The sequence below is a fragment of the Dasypus novemcinctus genome, chromosome 9, assembly GCF_030445035.2.
Source record: "Dasypus novemcinctus isolate mDasNov1 chromosome 9, mDasNov1.1.hap2, whole genome shotgun sequence".
Lineage (NCBI taxonomy): Eukaryota > Metazoa > Chordata > Mammalia > Cingulata > Dasypodidae > Dasypus > Dasypus novemcinctus.
In genome coordinates this window covers 102,947,655-102,968,394 of record NC_080681.1, presented here as the reverse complement: position 1 = coordinate 102,968,394, position 20,740 = coordinate 102,947,655, and the positions used below count along the sequence as shown (strand labels likewise).

At 40.1% G+C, this 20,740-nt stretch overlaps 1 protein-coding gene across 3 annotated transcripts in view; it reads left to right on the top strand.

Moving 5' to 3' along the window:
- KHDRBS1 (KH RNA binding domain containing, signal transduction associated 1) overlaps nt 1–20,740 on the top strand; it is a 45,840-nt gene that overhangs the window by 8,217 nt on the left and 16,883 nt on the right. For 2 of the 3 annotated variants that reach the window (XR_011649708.1, XR_011649709.1), the window contains exons 2-9: nt 8,390–8,514; nt 9,317–9,433; nt 11,015–11,161; nt 13,920–14,053; nt 14,542–14,743; nt 15,238–15,305; nt 16,040–16,098; nt 18,512–18,704. Coding sequence is in view for 1 of the 3 variants with exons in the window: in XM_071217570.1 (XP_071073671.1) it covers nt 8,390–8,514; nt 9,317–9,433; nt 11,015–11,161; nt 13,920–14,053; nt 14,542–14,743; nt 15,238–15,305; nt 16,040–16,098; nt 18,512–18,609 (950 nt within the window). In the remaining 2 variants the exon portion in view is untranslated. Of the gene's footprint in view, nt 1–8,389; nt 8,515–9,316; nt 9,434–11,014; nt 11,162–13,919; nt 14,054–14,541; nt 14,744–15,237; nt 15,306–16,039; nt 16,099–18,511; nt 19,869–20,740 lie in introns of those variants that run through there. The other variant, XM_071217570.1, reaches the window with a different exon arrangement.

Here is a 20,740-nt window from a genome sequence, read left to right as displayed (position 1 = left end):
GGGGGACACCCCTGCATGGCACAGCACTCCTTGTGCACATCAGCACTGTGCGTGGGCCAGCTCATCACATGGGTCAGGAGGCCCTGGGTTTGAACCCTGGACCTCCCATGTAGTAGGCGATGCTCTATCCATTGAGCCAAATGCGCTTCCCCGACTCTTCTAACTCATGTTACAATATTTATATTTTCCTTAACTTTAAGTTTACTACCATGCTGGTAAAAAAAAGCAGCTGTGTTCTATGAACAAAACTACTCCAAACCAAATCATTAAGTTAGTAAGTATTTATTTTGAATATACACTGTGTGCCACATGCATTATCTCCAGTCCTAAAACTTTTCCAGGTAGGCAGCATCTCCCACCCACTCCCTGCCTTTTTTATTAGTCCCCTTTTCAGAGAAGAGAAGACTAAAAGAGATTGAAATTATTTGCCTAAGGTCACACAAATATGTAGCAGACCTGAGAACCAAACCCAGCTCTGTATAGCTTCAAAACCCATGCTCTTTTCTCTAAGGCATACATTTAAGACAGCCCTGGGAAGCGGTTGTGGCTCAACTGATAGAGCGTCTGCCTACCATATGGAGGGTCCAGGGTTCTATACCCAGGGTCTCCTGACCATGTGGTGAGCTGGCCCACGTGCAGTGCTGCTGCACGCAAGGAGTGCCGTGCCACTTGGGTGTCCCCTGCGTAGGGGAGCCCCAAATGCAAAGGGTGCACCCCACAAGGAGAGCCGCCCCATGCAAAAAAAAAGCACAGCCCGCCCAGGAGTGGGGCCTCACACACAGAGAGCTGATGCAGCAAGATGATGCAACAACAAAAAACAAAAAAAGCAACAGTTTCCCGGTGCCACATGAGACGAATACAAGTGGACACAGAAGAACACACAGCGAATGGACACAGAACAGACAATGGGGGGGGGCAGAAGGGTAGAGAAATAAAATAAATCTTAAAAAAAAAAAGGACATAGTCCTCAGACTTGGTAGCTTACCATCTTGTTTGGTAAGACCCACAAACCAGGAAGTGGACTTGGCCCATTGGATAGGGCATCTGCCTACCACATGGGAGGTCCAAAGTTCAAACCCAGGGCCTCCTGACCCATGTGATGAGCTGGCCCATGCACAGTGCTGATGCGCACAAGGAGTGCCGTGCCACGCAGGGGCGTCCTCTGCGTAGGGAAGCCCCACATGCAAGGAGTGCAACCCATAAGGAGAGCCACCCAGCGTGAAAAAAAGTGCAGCCTGCCCAGGAGTGGTGCCACACACACGGAGAACTGACACAGCAAGATGACACAGAGACACAGATACGGGTTGCGAACACAGAAGAACACACAGCAGATGGACACAGAGAACAGACAACTGGAGGGAGGTGGGGAGGGGGAGAGAACTAAATAGATAAATAAATAAAAGACCCACAAACCAGGAAAGATCAAGTTACAGTAAATGATAACAGTTAAAAAAAGTGCCATAAGGTTAGTTGAATTTGCTCTGAATGGTGTAAAGAGTTGCCTGCGTTTAAATATTTGCTCTATCATGAATTAGTTTTGTGATCTTGGTCAGGTTAGATTACTTTCTGAGCCCAGATTTCTTTACCCTGTTGAATGAGGTAATGCTGGTTAAAAAGACTTAATGAAATAATAAATACAAAATAAGAAGACACTGGATAAGATTGACTGTTGTAAGTGTCTGACCAGGAAACACCTCTGTGTTGTTCACACCTTAGCTTTTTTTTCTTTGGCTCTTGGGCTATCCAAGGGCATCAGAGGCAAAGACGGCTTAAAGGAGTTGGTTTCGTAGAGCTTGTCTAGAAAGCATTTTTACCCAAGAGTAAACAGGTTTTCCTAAAATTACCAAAATTGACTCTTTCTTAAAATCACTATGTTGTCTCCTGTGACCCCACCCTCATTAACAGGACATAACAGAAAAAGTATGAGACTTGAAATTAGAAAAGGTCTAGAGTTTCAGTCCTTATTCCGGTATTTGAACATCTTCTGTGACCTAGGGATAATTATTTAACCTTCCTGAGTTTCAGTTTCTTTTACCAGCAACTTCACTAAGTTTCTTTTGAGGATAAATGAGGTGATATTTCTACAGTGTTTGACATATAGTAGACTTGAACAACTCTTCCAAATATGGAAGGTAGCCTTTCTTGAAGGCTAAAATTACCCCCCTTTAGTCTTTTGTTTTCAGTTATACTTAAGTTTAAGTCATTGTTCTTTAAATTCTCTAAAAATGTTTTCATATTCTTAAAAAAAATTGTGAGGAAAAAAAACAACCAGGAAGATCTGTGCTATTGAAGGACCCTTGAATTCACAGGGTGCATTGCTTTGCATATAAGCAAACCTTTCTACTGGGTTTAATATTGTGATCCTGCAACCTATAGGAATACAACAGATTAACAGACCTTTGAGTCTTATCTTGCACTAAGTACGGTTTCTGGAAAGTGGTATAAAATACAGTTGAAGGCCCTAACTAGATGGTAGCAGTTGGGAAACAGACTGTCAGAGATAAAAAGGAAATATGTAATTTGTTCCATATTCTTATAAATTCCTCAGTGATGTATTCAGATCAGAATTTTGGAATCTTTGTTTTTCTAGAACTTTTGAGTAACCAGATTTCCAGCTTGGAAACTCAGTGGTAACCTCAAATGAGTGACCAGAAAAAGTTAATATTAGCAGTAAGTGGGAAGAAGTGCAGGTCAGGCTGTACCACAGTAAACAGGTAGGGTGTTGAATGAAACATTTAGTTTGTTAATTGTAAGGTCAAATACCTTTTCTACTCCAAGCAATAAAGAATAGCAGTGTAAAGAGTGCTGTCATTTACAGTTCTCATAAGAGTAAGGGTTTAGTTAAGAATATGTATAGTATATTAGCGGGTTAAATAGTCAGAAAGCAGAATGTGGAAACGGACTTTGGCCCAGTGGTTAGGGCGTCCGTCTACCACATGGGAGGTCCGCGGTTCAAGCCCCGGGCCTCCTTGACCATGTGGAGCTGGCCCATGCGCAGTGCTGATGCGCGCAAGGAGTGCTGTGCCACACAGGGGTGTCCCCCGCGTAGGGAAGCCCCATGCGCAAGGAGTGCACCCATAAGGAGAGCCGCCCAGCGCGAAGGAAGGAGCAGCCTGCCGAGGAATGGCGCCGCCCACACTTACTGTGCCGCTGATGACAACAGAAGCGGACAAAGAAACAAGACGCAGCAAAAAAAAAAAAAAGACACAGAAAACAGACAGCCGGGGGAGGGGAGGGGAATTAAATAAATAAAAATAAATCTTAAAAAAAAAAAAAGAAAGAAAGCAGAATGTATGTGCTAGGCATAAGGAGGTTAGTTACTGCACTGAATTCTATAACATCTGAAATTAGGCTTTTTAATAAACAGAAGACTTCAGTTTGAAATTATGAATTCTTATGAAGTCTGTCAGTTAAGTAACTTTCCTTTATCTGTGTACTTCACTGCTGGACTTAGTGTGTTTAAGGTAGGGTATCAGTATACCATCTAAACCAGTGGTTTTCAAAGTGTGGTCCTAGATCAGTAATGTCACCATCACCTCTTAACTTGTCAAAAATGCAAATTCCTAACAGAAATCCCAAACCTATTAAATTCTAACTTCTGAGGGTAGGACCCAGCAATCTAGTTTAACAAGCCCCAGGTGTTTCTAACACATACCGAAGTATAAGGACCCTTTAAATTGATCGACCCTAGAAACAGTAGGTGCTTACAAATGGAGAGTATTCTGTGTTATTTAGAATGGTCCGCTAATTTTAGGGAGTATAATTTTTTTTTTTTAACTGTTCTCTGTGGATCATAAAAGCTTTCAGTTGCTGCACACCTCTGTTGGAGCTCCTGTTATAGCACTTAACTACCATCCCCATAGACTGGAAACACTAGTATAAACACAGTGAGGATGGAGACCAGACTGTATCTGATCATGTTGTATCTCCTATATTTTTGCAAGATATGGCCTTTTCTAAGTCACCCAGAATGGTTATGATGATCATACCTGTATTTTCCCCTTCATTTGCCTTGCTATAGGAAGCACTCATACACTTGCAGTCACTTAGTGAATGAGTGGATGAAGCTCCTTAATGATAGGGAATCTTCTCAAAATTGGATGCTAAACTTCTGATGAGGGCTAAAGCAACTGTCTTAACCACTGAATTGAAAGTACTATGATGTGTTTTCTTCTTCAGGACATTTACTGAATTAGGGCAAGATAATGACAACTATGTATTAAGTAGTTCCTAACAAAGACTTTTATTAGATATGTTTTCCTGTGCTACTGTCTTTCTAGCAGTCTCAGGAAGTGTAGATATTGCCTCTATTTTACAAATGAAGAAGCCAAAATTTAGAAGTTAAATACCTTGTCTAAATTCACACAAGTAGTAGGTAGCAGGGTAAAGAACCAAATCTTTCAAACTCTTAAGAACTACTATCAAGAGCACTCTGCCACAGTGCAATTTTGTAGGACTATTCAGTGTATATTTAAATACTAACTTGTATCTTCATAAAGATATGACTTTGTACTTTTTCTTTATGCAAATTTTGCTTTTTTTTTAGTTCCTACATCCTTTTCCCCAATCTAATCCCCATTAGTTTATTTTGTTAAATTTATTCTTTTTTTAACAAATCCGTTTTATTGATACATATTGATAAAGCATAAATCCATCCAAAGACTTCAGTTAGTCATATTTGGTATAATCACATAGTTGTGCATTCATCACTTTAGTCATTATTGGAGCATTTTCATTATTCCAATAATAATAATAAAAAACAGACAAATGAACAACAACTCATCACTCTCAATCTCTGTATTCTTCCCCTACTGTGCATAGCTGCTATTCTGTTTCCATCTTTCTAGTTTATTTATATATAGTGAAAACTGTCTTATATACACACTATTACCCATGTTCGCATTTCACTTAAGGTTTCACTGTTATATAGTCCCATGTTACAGTTTTTAGTTTTCCTTCCAGTAATATACATGTCCTTAGACTTTCCCTTTCAACTACTGTCATACCCATATAATAGGTCTCCTAGTTAACAAACACTATGGTGTGCTTTCACCATTTCTATTCATTTCCAAAGATTTACAACCTCTTTACCAGATCTGCATAGATTAACCCTCACTCTATTTTCTGATGACCTATATTCTAATTATTAACTCTGTGAGTTTACACAGTATGTTTAGTTTATAACAGCGCAATCATACAGTATTTGTCCTTTTGTGTCTGGCTTGATTCACTCCACAAAATGTTCTCCAGGTTCATCCATATTGTCATATGCTCCACAACTTCATCTCCTCTTATAGCTGCATAATATTCCACCGTGTGTATACACCACAATTTGTTTATCCATTCATTGGTTGATGGATACCTGGGTTGTTTCTGTCTTTTGGCAATTGTGAATAATGCCGCTATGAACACCGGTGTGCAGATGTCTGTGTCACTGCTCTCAGTTCTTCTGGTATATACCCAGTAGTGGTATTGCTGGGTCACATGGCAAGTCAATATTCAACTTCCTTAGGAACTGCCAAACAGTCCTTCACAGTAGCTGTACCATTCTACATTCCCACCAACAGTGAATAAGTGTTCCTATCTCTCCATATCCTCTCCAACACTTGCAGTTTTCTGACTTTTTAATAGTGGCCATTCTAATAGGTGTGAAATGCTATCTCATTGTAGTTTTTTTTTTTTTTAATGTCATGAAATATTTATTGTACATATTCAATTCTGTATGTGTCATAATAAAATGTTTATTTCCAATTCAATATGTAAAATTCACACAGTATGATTCAGGCTACTTATATATTTCTTCTATTTAATTTTTTTTTTTTTAAGATTTATTTATTTATTTAATTTCCCCCCCCTCCCCTGGTTGTCTGTTCTTGGTGTCTATTTGCTGCGTCTTGTTTCTTTGTCCGCTTCTGTTGTAGTCAGCGGCACGGGAAGTGTGGGTGGCGCCATTCCTGGGCAGGCTGCTCTTTCTTTTCACGCTGGGCGGCTCTCCTCACGGGCACACTCCTTGCGCGTGGGGCTCCCCCACGCAGGGGACACCCTTGCGTGGCACGGCACTCCTTGCGCGCATCAGCACTGCGCATGGGCCAGCTCCACACGGGTCAAGGAGGCCCGGGGTTTGAACCCCGCGGACCTCCCATATGATAGACGGACGCCCTAACCACTGGGCCAAAGTCCGTTTCCCTATTTAACTTTTTAAACATATCATATGAAATCTTTATTTTTAAGTACCTTTTGAACAATAATACTCTTTTGAGCACCTAAAAAGTCATAACATTAAGAATCATTGTTTGATAATATGTATATGGCTTAGGTTAGTTTGAAGGCACATAATATGATTCTCAAGAAAAACATGCAGATTTTATCTCTTAAAACTTTTGCTAAAGCAAATACTAAATTTTTTTCTCCCATATAACCCACTCCCCACCCCCCACCACATCATTTTTGTAAATTGTATTTTTTTGAAGATATAGACATCACATAAAAAAAGTTACATTAAAAAATATAAGAGGGAAACGGACTTTGGCCCAGTGGTTAGGGCGTCCGTCTACCACATGGGAGGCCCGCGGTTCAAACCCCGGGCCTCCTTGACCCGTGTGGAGCTGGCCCATGCGCAGTGCTGATGCACGCAAGGAGTGCCGTGCCACGCAAGGGTGTCCCCCGCGTGGGGGAGCCCCACGCGCAAGGAGTGCGCCCGTGAGGAGAGCCGCCCAGCGTGAAAGAAAGTGCAGCCTGCCCAGGAATGGCGCCGCCCACACTTCCCATGCCGCTGACGACAACAGAAGCGGACAAAGAAACAAGACGCAGCAAATAGACACCAAGAACAGACAACCAGGGGAGTGGGGGAAATTAAATAAATAAATCTTAAAAAATATATATATAAGAGGTTCCCATATATCCCCCATCCCCCCAGCCCACTCCTCCTATACCAGCAACCTCCCCCATCATTGTGGCATACTCATCGCACTCAGTGAACACATTTTGGGGCACTGCTGCACTACATCGATAATAGTTTACCCTGTAGTTCACACTCTCCCCCAGTACATTCAGTGGGTAATGGCAGGATATATAAAGTCCAGCATCTGACCCTGCAATATCATTTAGGACAACTCAAAATCCCAAAAATGCCCCCACATCACATCTCTTCTTCCCTTTCCATGCCCTCAGCAACTACTGTGGCCACTTTCTCCACCTCGATACTAAAATTTCTTCTGTTACTTGTCACAATAGTTTTATAGTAGAATATCAGTAAGTCCACCCCAGTCCATATTTTATTCCTCCATTCTGTGGACCCTGGGATGGTGATGACCTCTCCACCTCTAGATCAAGATGGGGCTTAGATTCCACATCGATGATGGATGCAATTCCTCTGCTTGCAGTTGTAGGCGCTCTTTATTCCCTGGTGTGGTGGTTGACCATCTTCACCTCCCTGTTAGCTGACCTGGGTAAGACCAACGAACCAGAAAGTAGGAGTCGCTACTCTGCTGAGACTCAGGGCCCAGCTGGCACATGGGCAGTCCAGAGATTCAATTCTCCTGAGTATACACCCTTCCCAGCGCCAACCACAGGTTCAGTAAAAGTGACAGAAGAGGCATGTGTAGAAAAGTCACATCTAAGTCCAGCTCCATCACACTCAGGAGCACAAATTCCAAAGTAGGGCCCTCTGACATGGCACAGAACTCCAAATCCATCTGCCATGAACATATACCCTGTGGATCTCCATAGCCTTCAGGAGAACCATTACCTAGCGTTGTATCTACTTGGCTTTCATTGTAGTTTTGATTTGCATTTCCCTAATCGCTAGGGATGTTAAACATTTTCTCATATGTTTTTTCGCCATTTGGATTTCTTCTTTGGACAAATATCTGTTCTAGTCTTTTGCCCATCTTTTACTCAGAAGTTTGTCTGTTTATTGTTGAATAGTAGCATCTCTTTATATATCATGGATCTCAAACCCTTAACAGATAAGTGGTTTCCAGATATTTTCCCCCATTGAGTCGGCTGCCTTTTCACCCTTTTGACAAAGTCCTTTGAGGAGCAAAGAGTTTAATTTTGAAGAGGTCCCATTTATCTGTTTTTTTCCTTTTGTTGCCCGTGCTTTGGGTATAAATTCATTTATTCTTAGGTCAAAAAACACTTGACTCTCTCTTATATAGAGCCTCTAGATAGAGGTGGGAAAGCAAACTTTTCTCATTAGAAGCAAGCTTTGGTTTCCTAGTTGACCTCATAGAGCTTTGGTGCTTTCAGCCAGGCTTCCTGAAATGATCTCATTCATATGAACTATTTGGTTTTATTCACACAGAACTCCATGTTATTGCCTTAAACAGACTTGGAAATTTGCCTTTATTTACCACAGCAAAATATAAATTCTCTTTGTACTATTCAGAAATTGAGAAGATTCAGAAAGGGGATTCAAAAAAGGATGATGAGGAGAATTACTTGGATTTATTTTCTCACAAGAACATGAAGCTAAAAGAACGGGTGCTGATACCTGTCAAGCAGTATCCCAAGGTAAGACAGAAAGTACCTTGATCCTTTGAGTTTTCTTTATAAGTATTTATTACATGGGCTGAAATAAAGACTTTTGGGAGATTATGATGCATCAGAAACTTAAGCCTATGAAGCTTCTCTTCCATGCTTGGAGTGCCTATGTCTGGCAGTTGAAATATCTAAGTTCATAACTAATAGCATAGCTATAGCTGAGAAAAGTATAATCATCTTTGTTTTCAAAAAAAGTTTCTCAAATGTTTATTCAGGGTCCAAGTCTAAAGGAAAAAGTGAACCCTGAGGAGTTGTTTTCTCTCAGATTGACCTGAAATCATTAGATCTAAATAAAAGGAAATAAAACAAAAATCCTTTACTAGATGAAGTTTATTTATTTCTTGAAGTTTAAGGACTTTAAAAAAATTTTCTTTCTTGAAGTTTAGTTTTAAGCAATAAATATTTATTTGTTCGTTTTTATTTATTTTCAGGGAAAGCAATGGTTATATTTAGCTTATTAAACTAATGCTACCAAAGAGTCTGCCTTAAAAATGTTTATGTAAAAGTATTCAGGGTTGCAGTGTGATATTATGGGAAGAGTACCAAACTAGACTACATTGGGGAAACTCAAATTTAGGTCTTGGAACTGCCACTTTCTAGATTTATAACCTTAGACTAATCACTTTATCACTACAGCCTCAGTATATCCTTGTAAAGGGAGCATGGTAAATCTACCTATTTTACAGGGTTGTTGAACATCAAATGAGCTAAAATATATATAGAAACATTTTCTAGAAACATGTGTTTAGAGCCTTCTTTTATTTTCTGTCAGTTTAATTTTGTGGGAAAGATTCTTGGACCACAAGGGAATACAATCAAAAGACTGCAAGAAGAGACTGGTGCAAAGATCTCTGTCTTGGGAAAGGGCTCAATGAGAGACAAAGCCAAGGTAAGCTCAGCATTAGTCAGGCAAGTGGAAACCCTGATGCTTTCTAGGTGCCCAGAACCCAGGACAGATGTTTTATGGAAGCAAGCATTTTGTATATGTGCAGATTATGACTCCTTTAAGTTTGAGTTGGATGCAAGAAATTATATATAGACCAAGTTAATTTACTTGCTGTACAACCCTGGAATTGCCCATGTGTGCCCTGGTCGTGGTTTTCTTTCTTTCTTTGACTGCATAATAATGGAAGCAGTAGTAGCAACTTGGACATTGGTGAGCTTATGTATGGAAATTTGGAAAGGGAGCTGGATATACTAAAATTTACCCAGACTAAAGACTAAAGTATGAATAACACACCTTTTTTCTAGTACCATGGAAAGTGAGAGCAGTAGTGAGTGCAGGTGAGTTTGAGGATTTGTTGGATGGTTTTTTGTCTAGCCAGCTGGAAATACTAAAAGAATGTATTTTAAAGGGAACCAAGGGAAACGGACTTTGGCCCAGTGGTTAGGGCGTCCGTCTGCCATATGGGAGGTCCGCGGTTCAAACCCCGGCCTTACCTTGACCCGTGTGGAGCTGGCCCATGTGCAGTGCTGATGCGCGCAGGGAGTGCCCTGCCACGCAGGGGTGTCCCCCGCGTGGGGGGGCCCCACGCACAGGGAGTGCACCCGTGAGGAGAGCTGCCCAGCGTGAAGGGAAAGTGCAACCTGCCCAGGAATGGCGCAGCCCACACTTCCCGAGCCGCTGACAACAACAGAGGCGGACAAAGAAACAGGACGCAGCAAATAGATACCAGGAACAGACAACCAGGGGAGGGGGGGAAATTAAATAAATAAATAAATCTTTTTTAAAAATAAAAAATAAAATAATAAAGGGAACCAAGAGTAATTTTGACACCAGAACCTAAAGCCTTTTTTTTTTTAACCCCATGCTCTATACTTTTTGTAAGTGCTAAGAAACTTCCCACCAAAACAGAATAATTTTAGCCCTCTAGGGTTCGCTTTTTAGATGAGACAGTCTGCTACAGTCTAAAACCTTGCTCCTGCACACCTTCTTATTCAAGGTAGCCTAATTGACAAATACTATTTTTTCAGACTCTTCTTTTATCCATTCACATTTCTCACAAAAGAAATCAGTTTGGGCTGAAATATGTTATTCTAGCTAATGTGACTTACAGAAGCTTTTCTCTACTTCCTGAATTCTTTCCTAAAACTCCCCAGACCATATAAGTAGATAAGCAGAACTGGTGATTAGCAGCTCTACTGGGATTTCAAAACAAATGCTTGTGAAATAGATATTTCTGAATGGAGATCAGAATTAAATTTTTCTCTTGTATGCCTTCTAATAAGAGCTTCAGTTAATACCTCAGAGATTCAGAGCAATCATTAACTGTTAGCAGCAGACCAAATGCAGGTTTAGGTTAGGTAAAATATTATTCTCCAGACCTTCTTATTACCTTCTTCTTAAATTTTATTGTTTTTCTTAGAAAATGGAGTTATTTCTTGTTCTCCTGTTGGCTTAAATAGAAGTAAGGGTGTCATTTTTCTCCCTAGTCCATGTAAAGTGATAATTGTCTTCATTTTTCCATAGGAGGAAGAGCTACGCAAAGGTGGAGACCCCAAATATGCCCACTTGAATATGGATCTGCATGTTTTCATTGAAGTCTTTGGACCCCCATGTGAGGCTTATGCTCTTATGGCCCATGCTATGGAGGAAGTCAAGAAATTTCTAGTACCAGTAAGGAAATCCATATTCTGTATCTTCTGAGCAAGGGAGAGCTTGGAACTTGTGCTGTTGCTAATAAGACAGGGGCTTGTAATCAGGGTCTACGCGTAATCTAAAATTGTGTATCAAATGCTGCATTTATGTTCCTTTTTCCAAGGTGGTATATTACTTGTGCTTAATTCTCAAAAGAATTGTGCCCAAATGCTTCTGGGGTATTTGCCTCAGTAGAGCTGCACTGAGCTATTACTGTGCACCATGACCACTCTACTCCCCAGGTCTGATATTTTAGTTGTTTACCAATATCTCTTGTCAATATCTTAGGTTCATAATGTGTCTGGCATTCTAATATCCAGTTAACAAAGATTTAACAGAGTCCTCCCTGAACTCTTAAGTATTTTGGTACTGGTGTGGAACCAGGAAATGGTGATTAAAAAAATGGCTATGATGAGTCCCTACACTCAAGGGGTTTATACTCTAGAAAGTGTAAATATTACTCTAGAAAGTCTAGAGGGAAATATTAAGAAGCTTATAGCTTCCAATTTTAGTGGATTAAATTCTGACTTCAGTACATTCAGGGTATTTTCTCCTAGTAGAATTTATTCAAGTAGGGTTGGCTTGGAAGAGGCATGATTGTTGACAGGCTTGGCTGTTGAGGATATTAACCAAATTGGTGTGTAGTTCCTTTCAAACTGTAACTGAGGTCCAGGAAGAGTTGGAACAGGCAAGGTTATCTTCTGCTCATAGTCATCTGGTCACAGGATCCATCTTTGAATAAGTAGAAAATCATGCTATTTTTACTTTTTAGCAAGGCCTAATGGTTGTCAGTTAACATACTATTTCTGAATAATTAATACCAAGGATGAATCTGGAGCTATAGGAAGGATTTGAAATACTTTTCAGCTAGAATTGAGGAAGTCTTATGTTTCCATCACTAAAACTAAGGAGATGAGATACAGTCCTTGATTTTGTTTGTTATTGTTGCTTTTTGTTTTGTTTTCCATTTAAAATGAAGGAGTTGGAACTAGGTGTGGTGTCAGAAGATGCAAGAATTGGTAGAGCAATAATTTATAGCTATAATGCTGAGCACCAAGGATTCCAACACTGTCTGAAATGTTTCAACACCTGCTTTGCATCCAAGTACCCTGACTTCATTGGATAAACAATTTTAGTATATGTACTGCCGAAGCGAGCACCCAATGGATAAACAATTTAAAACATCCTAAAGAAAAACTTAGAGCTAGTAAATTTTCCCCGGGTTTTTTTTTTTTTTTTTTTTTTTTTTTTTTGAGGTGTTCTATTAAAGCATCTTGAGCTACCCAAATTCTGAAGAACTGCAGAGGGAATACCCATCTCTTCTTTATCTTTGGTCTCCAGGATATTTCTCAGAAGGGACAGATTACGAGGTTTTTGTGTAAGTGGATCTTTGAAAAAGATGCTTGCCAGAGAGATCTAGGTTTCCTTGGTGCTGGTGTAGCAGTTGGAAGAATCAAAGCAAATAGGCTGGCATTGGTTACTTGATTCTCCAATTAGTCTCAGGCAGCAGTGATGTGTAAGGTAGGGGGAGGTGAAGAGTTGGGGAGGACATTGCTAGTCTTCTATTCTTGAAGCTGTGTCACCTGGAATGTATAAAAATTTCTATAGTAAGATGAATATCTCTGATCAGGAAATGTGTGAAAAAACTTGCAAATGGCATTTGACTCTTATCAGAATAGAGGCCAATTCTTGTCCCCCCTCTCGTGAAGAAAAAATAAGCCTATTTTTGCATCTGTAACCAGAGCCCTTTGTTTTACCCTTAGAATTATGAAGCCAGAGAGGTATAGTAGAAAGAACACTGGATTTGGGGGCTATATCTGGGTTACCTTGGACAAGTTTTTTCCCCTTTTTGAGCTGCAAGTTCCTTATTCATTCCTAAACATTTGTCAAGCATCCGTTCTTTGCCTAATATTATACTTTGGTCTGAAATAACAAAGATTGCTCCTGAAGAGCTCACAATCTAGTGAAGAATATAGCCTAACAATTTTAAAATAATGTGGTGAGTGCTCGGGTAGAGAAAATTACAGGGTACTGGTGGAAGAAGGTATGGGAGGGAGTAGGGGTGGCATCGAAAGAAAGTTTTTCCCAAGTAGTAATGTTTTAGATAAGTCTTATAAAGGGGAGGTAGAGTCTCTCAGGTGGAAAAAAAGAGCAGTATAGTCTGGTGATTCAAAATCTAGATTTTTTTAGGTAAGTATATTCTGAATTCACATCGAGAGCCTGCCACTTTGGGGTAGTTGCTTTAATTCCCTGAGTCTGTTTTCCAAATGATTAAAATGGGAAATCTCCTTACTTCAGGGTTATTTTGAAGATTTAAAAAATTCTATGAAAAGTTTATATACCATCTAGCACACAGAGCTTAAATAATAGTAATGGTTTCTACTATTCCAGGAAAAGGAAAATTTACAAAGAATGGATATGTGAGAATATTCCAGGCTTTGAACTACAAATTGTTCAGCATGACTTGAGAGGAGGTTATTTATAGAGAGAGGAGGGAAGTGATCTGGAGAACTAGGCAGGGACCATCTCATGAAGAGGTTTATCTGAATAATGAGGGGTCTGCCATTAAGACTTTCCCCAAAGAGGTGGCAGGTAGATACCATTTGACTTTAGCAGGAAATTACTTCATCTGGGTTTTGAAAGCTTTTCTTAGCATTTGAGGCTCATGTGGGCCTGATGACGTCTCAGCAGAAGGTGTAGATGTTACACAGCACTCCTCACTATCTCTCATTCCCAGGATATGATGGATGATATCTGCCAGGAACAATTTCTAGAGCTGTCCTACTTGAATGGAGTACCTGAGCCCACTCGTGGACGTGGGGTGCCAGTGAGAGGCCGAGGAACCGCACCTCCCCCTCCACCTGTTCCTAGGTAAAAAGAATGGGGACAATCAGAAATAGGATGTAAATTTAACTGCTAGAACCGTCACCTCTTAGTGGTGCTCCTATCACTATCTTAGGAGGGATTTCCGAATTTGTATGTGTGAGTTCTAAATCTTGAGTGCTAAATCTAGTGCTACAGTCCTGCTGAAACTTGAGGTCTTTTAATTTTGGGGAGTCCTAGGATTTTTTAAATGGTCTCTGACTTTAGAATTTTACCTTTGTAACTGACCTGTACAGTGTGTTCAGACTCTCCAGACTTGCCCAAAGCAGTGCACTGATAAGGCACTCACAGGTCCAATATGGGTCCTGCAGAGTCTTCCAGTGTGGGTCTTTTACTCACCTATACATTCTTCTATGTATTAATACAGTCTAGTTATGGCATCATAAACATATCTACTCTGAAATTTGTGAATAAATCTGAAAATTGGAAGTAGCGTAATTATAGCTCTGTGTGAAAAACAAGCTTTCTTTTTGCAGGGGCCGTGGTGTTGGACCACCTCGGGGGGCTCTGGTGCGTGGTACACCAGTGAGAGGAGCCATCACCAGAGGTACCACTGTGACTCGTGGAGTGCCACCCCCACCTACTGTGAGGGGTGCTCCAGCACCAAGAGCACGGACAACAGGCATCCAGAGAATACCTCTGCCTCCACCCCCTGCACCAGAAACATATGAAGAATATGTAAGAAATTTGGAAAATGTGCCCTTTCCCAATACCTGAAAAGTTGCCAGAGGAAGTTGAATGACAGGGCCTTGACCCTTGATGTAGGTGGCAGGAAGAATCTACCCTCTTATGTAGTAGCTAGTGTTGAACTATGAGAGTACTTTTGTATTTTAGGCATGGTTTCCTATATGTGTGTAGAGGAAACAGAAAATAGACTGTGTGATTTAATGTACAGTGTTTTATTAAGGGGTCTCCCAGTATCTCTACTGATAATACTAAAGCTCAGTGTTGTACTCTTACTTCCTGTCCATATTTGTTCTGTAGTGTATCGATATGAAAATGTTGGGTTTTCTTTTTAGTAACCCTCTCCTCTTAACTATTCCACAGTGAGTGTTAAAAGCATTCTGGAGGGAAATATTATGCTCTGTTAATCCAGAAGCCTGCCATAGCCAGTGGGATGTAATTGCTTTCCCTAATCTGTGATTCTTACTATTTCATTTTATTTGTTCTAGGGATATGATGATACATATGCTGAACAGAGTTATGAAGGCTACGAAGGGTATTACAGCCAGAGCCAAGGGTGAGTCAGGCAGTAGAAGTGCTGTCACATCCTAATTGATGGATGAAGAAAGTTTTGGAGGAACTGAGAGGTTTAACCAGCACAAATCTCAGGAACAATATGGCTCACCTTTTGAGGATATTCCTCTGCTTTTGATGTCTGTGAGGCACACACTTGGATCTGCAAGTTTGGATAACTTGTTTTAGGATCTGGGGTAACATGAAAAATTCCTGAGCTGTGACTAACACGGAAACAAAGGGGAAATTAAATTATGTCGATTTATTACTTAAAAGTATCATGGCCATATTAAAGTGGCATAAAATTTTTAAAGGAAACTAGAATCCCACCACTATAACTTAGGTATTTTCTTTTCTGCATGTTCTCTTAAAAATTTTTTTTGAAATAGTCTTATAATTCTATAGTGGAGACAAAACAGTTTATCTTTAGTCTCTTCCAGTATTAAGCCATATGAATACATATGTGTATACACTGTGATTAAGATGGTCAATTTTGGATTGTGCTTTTTCACTTTAAATAGTATCCATTTTTTTCTTTACTAGTTATCATATTTTCATGAGTGCTTCATGTATGCATGTTTAGAGAGTATTTTGTGGTTTGGGAATGGGGCAGAGTAAGCATTATCCTTTATTATTCACACAGTAAAATGACTGAGATATGAAGGCATTTGGGGAAAAGGTGAAACTAAAACATGGTCATCTTGTACCTTTCTCTAACACTCCATCTTTGACTTTCAGGGACTCAGAATATTATGACTATGGACATGGGGAGGTTCAAGATTCTTACGAAGCTTATGGTATGTCTTTATTTCTGTGGTGGGGCAGAACATGCAAGTAAGTGCCTGGGAGGATACTGGTGACTCGATTATTGGGAGTTAGGCAGTCACACATCTAAGAAGAAACCTTTAGAAACCCAAAATAATAATGAGTGCAGCGTCGGAAGATGTGACATTAGGGAGTCCCACTCCTGTTTATATTTTGCGATGTGGTAGAAAGAGGGATTGTTACAGTGAGGGGAGGAGCTGATATTCATTGAAGGCTAAGTCATGTCTTAAACTAAGGCTCAGGTCCAGCCTGGTCTGTTTGAAGCAGCAGAGACTTTTAGACTGATGTTTATTTTTTTTCTACTTTAGACAAGGAGATGGCTAGACCTGGGTTATGTTGCTGGGCCTTTGTGCTGATACGTAAGCCACATTGATAGCTAACATAAACTTAACCATTTTCCACTCTACTCTTATGCACCACTTCCCTCTTAAAAACATTGTGGCTTTTATTAAAAAGAATTCACTATAGAAGGAATACCAGCTGAAAGGGACATAGGTGGCAAGCAGCTCACGAGAGCAGGCTAGGAGGCAAGAATCGCACCTGTTAGAATCAGATCAGAGGCTTTTAGGGGCTTATAACCTGGAAGCTGGAGCCAACTTAAGGAAGTACTGGCACCAAGTTACTGGCTGGCTTGGGGATATTTCAACTCAGGTCCTTGATCCTAAGAGAGGTATTGAGGCTGGAACGTCAGCAGGACCAAACTGCCTTCCTTCACGTTTAGTTGAAAACACATTGCTCAAGAGTGGCCCCAAGAGCCAAATATGACCCCATGTTAATGGGCCCCAGAGGGAGTTCCATGTGACAGTAGATGCAGAGAGCAGCTTTTTAATTGTGAGGTGATAGTGGTTGTTTTTTCCCGCATACCTGAGAGCATTTCAAAGAGACATTGGCAAGGGGCTCAGCAGATGACAGCTCACCTTAAAACATAGAAAGGAAGTTGATATTTTCTCCTAACCATTAGCTGAAAAGGACGAGCTTTTAAAACCACCCACAGACAGACAAGCTGAGCCTCAGTTCCTCAGCACAATGTGAAATAGCTGATCAGCCGCTCTGCCCAGGGAAATGATTTTTACCAGTTTTAGCTAAATGGTACTGGACAGTTGCCATCAGTAACACTGCACTGGTCATATGTCACTGTTTAGAAAGGTGATATGACTGTATCTGGATATTTTTTTCAAACACTAAGGCAGTATAATGAGGCCTCTTTATGTATTTACTGGAAAAAAGACTGGATTCAAAGAAGCAGGCTGTCCTTGTCCTCTAATTTGATGTTGCCACAGTTAAGCTGTTTATCCAATAACTTTTTTTTTCCTGATCTCTATCTTTGTAAAAACAGAATTAGAGAAATAAATTGTCATTTGGTACCCAGAAGCAACTTGGAAAGAGATAGGCATGGGTTTTATACAGGGTAATAAACAGGCTTAGGCAGGTTCTATGCAACTTTAGATATGTATGGTAGGTTTAGACTGTTGTGGTGGAGGCAGTTATTTATGAATGCGGACAACTGGAGAAATAAGCTTCAGGAAGTTTTGGCATGGGTAAGGGATGGGAGGGAGTGGGAAGATTAAGCTTATAAACACAACTCATTTTCATAAGATGTCAGCTCTAGGAGTAGGTGATCATCTCCCTTAGATTTTTCCCTGTCACAAAGGAAAACCATTTGAGGATGTTACCCATGTTTTTGGGTTTCTCTAGGCTGACTATTGGCATAAGAAAGGGGTTAATGACTTCTCCCAAACAGTGCTGTCAGCACGACATTAAATTGCACTTTTCCCTACCAGGGCAGTGAGTACCAGCTCTGTAGTGGAGGGCCTCCTCATTAAATGTGGTCCCTCCTTTCTTCTTCCAGGAAGCCAGAGGAGACTTCACAGGGCAATCTGACTTCCCGTTGCATGAAAATGGGGCTCCTTACTCTTCCAATCTGGAAGACTTAAGTTGTCACTTTATCTGAGGCTACTTGCTAGAATGCTTTGGGAACAGGAAAGGCCACTGCAGAACAGCTGAGTTTGATTCCCTCACTGTCTTAAGCAAAGTGTTGGGTTTATCCAGGTTTGGGGGCTGATGTGTAGATCATGAGTTTGATTCCCTCACTGTCTTAAGCAAAATGTTGGGTTTATCCAGGTTTGGGGGCTGATGTGTAGATCATGTTGCCTATGGAGATCCTCTTTCCTGAAGATTACTCCGGGTAAACTCAGGCCTTTTCTGAACTGGTTGTTTCTTTCTGTCTGCTCAGAATTGCCTTGCAGTTGGGACATTGCCCTGGCTGTTAAGTAGGGCCAAGTAGAGTGAAAGCACAGCAGTGTTTGGGGTGATGTTTACCTGGTGACCTACCCTTACCCCAAAATGCCATTGACACACCATTTATAAACTGTTATTTCCCCACAGGCCAAGACGACTGGAATGGGACCAGGCCATCGCTGAAGGCCCCTCCAGCTAGGCCAGTGAAGGGAGCATACAGAGAGCACCCATATGGACGTTATTAAAAACAAACATGAGGGGAAAATATCAGTTATGAGCAAAGTTGTTACTGATTTCTTGTATCTCCCAGGATTCCTGTTGCTTTACCCACAACAGACAAGTAATTGTCTAAGTGTTTTTCTTCGTGGTCCCCTTCTTCTACTCCCCTTACTCCATTCTTAACTCTGCATTCTGGCTTCTGTATGTAGTCTTTTTAAATGAGTTAAAATAGATTTAGGAATATCGAATTAATTTTTTTAAGTGTGTAGATGCTTTTTTCTTTGTTGTTTAAATATAAACAGAAGAGTGTACCTTTTATAATAATAATAAAAAAAGTTGAGTAAAAAAAAAAACCACAAACCTGTTAGTTTCAAAAGTGACATTGCTTGCTTAAAGGTTCTGAAGTTAAGGCTTGTTAACTTTCTCTTAGTTTTGATTTGAGGCATCCCGTAAAGTTATAGTTGCAGAATCCCAAACTAGGCTACATTTCAAAATTCAGGGCTGTTTAAGATTTAAAATCACAAACATTAACGGCAGTAGGCACCACCATGCAAAAGTGAGCTCAGACGTCTCTAAAACTGTTTCCTTTAAAAGCACATGGCGGTTGAATCTTAAGGTTAAATTTTAATATGAAAAATCCTCATGAATTAAATAGTTGATGCAATTTTTAACATTAATTGATTTAAAAACAACAAAAACAAAATTAGGCCTGTAAAACTGACTTTTTCATTATGTGGGTTTTGAAATCTAGCCCCAGACATACAGTGTTGAGAGATACTTAAAGGGCGAATAGGTTTTGAAGAGGTTGATATGGGAAAGAGGGACTGGCCACCTGAATTGAATTTAAATGCAGAGCTTTTTAGCCAAGAACAGTCTTTGAGTAATAGTACTAATAATTAAAATTTCAGTATTTAAAAAGACAAAGTGAAGTATTGTGTCCATCTGAGGTTCTGCACTGTATGAGAAGCTCACTTGGACACTGGAGCCAAAAGCTGGTGATTTTCTTAAGTTGACAGTTGTCAATACTGAACTGTTCCCAACTTAGTCAAGTATGTCTCAACACTAGCATGATATAAAAAGGGACACTGCAGCTGAATGAAAAAGGAATCAAAATCCACTTTGTACATAAGTTAAAGTCCTAATTGGATTTGTACCGTCCTCCCATTTTGTTCTCGAAGATTAAATGCTACATGTGTAAGTCTGCCTAAATAGGTAGCTTAAACTTATGTCAAAATGTCTACAGCAGTTTGTCAATAAAGTTTAGTCCTTTTTTAATCAAAGTAAATGTGATGAATTGTCATTTTTTTTGGGTGGACAATAAAATAGTATTCTCTTTCAAATAAACTTAAATTAACTCTAAAGTCAATGGGCTTGTTAAAAGTTGGAGACATTCCAAAAGTGGTGGGGGGGATTTTATTTTAAGTTTACCAAAAAAAAGTTTATCGAGTTGTTAAGTTTTAGTTTAAAAATAACCAAAGCTTTTTCACCCCCTGGAAGTTGTTGAAAGCAGTTTTATTCAATCCTATCACAAGCTCTGATTTCTGGAGAGAAAAACCCAACTGAGCCAAAACTTGATTTGGTTTCCGTATATAGGTCTCAATATTTAAAGTGTCAGCCACTATGGAGTCCCTAGGTGGCTCCAAAGAATGCTGCCAAATAATCTGTGAGAGCTTGGAAAGGGATAACATCTACCTTTAGATATGACAATTCAGCAAAACCTGGGCACCTTAAAAGGGTTTTTTCCTTCTAATCCTTGAAATGTTGTTAATAACTCTGCTGGGCTGGGGCAGGATCTGGCATGATAGGCTGGCTCTGAACTCCTTCCTAAGAGGCCAAGAGAGGAAATGATGGAATTGGTTGGCCCCATTTTTGTTAGTTCTCAAGGTTCTCATGCCTTCCCTAAGGGAGCCACCTAAACTGCTCGGGGGTGAAAAATCCTCTTGTATGAAGTGCCAAGCTGCCTGCAGCAGTGCATGATGAACTTTTTTTTTTTTCTTCTTCTTCTTTTTAAAACACACCAACAAAAAATTGTATTTGTAGATTGTGATAAAGTGTAAATAACTGAATTTTCAACCATGGTTTGAAGTCAGCTTTCAGGGCATTATGTCTTGTTTTGATGAAAAGAGATCACTCTATACCCCCCTTTTTAAAGGAAAA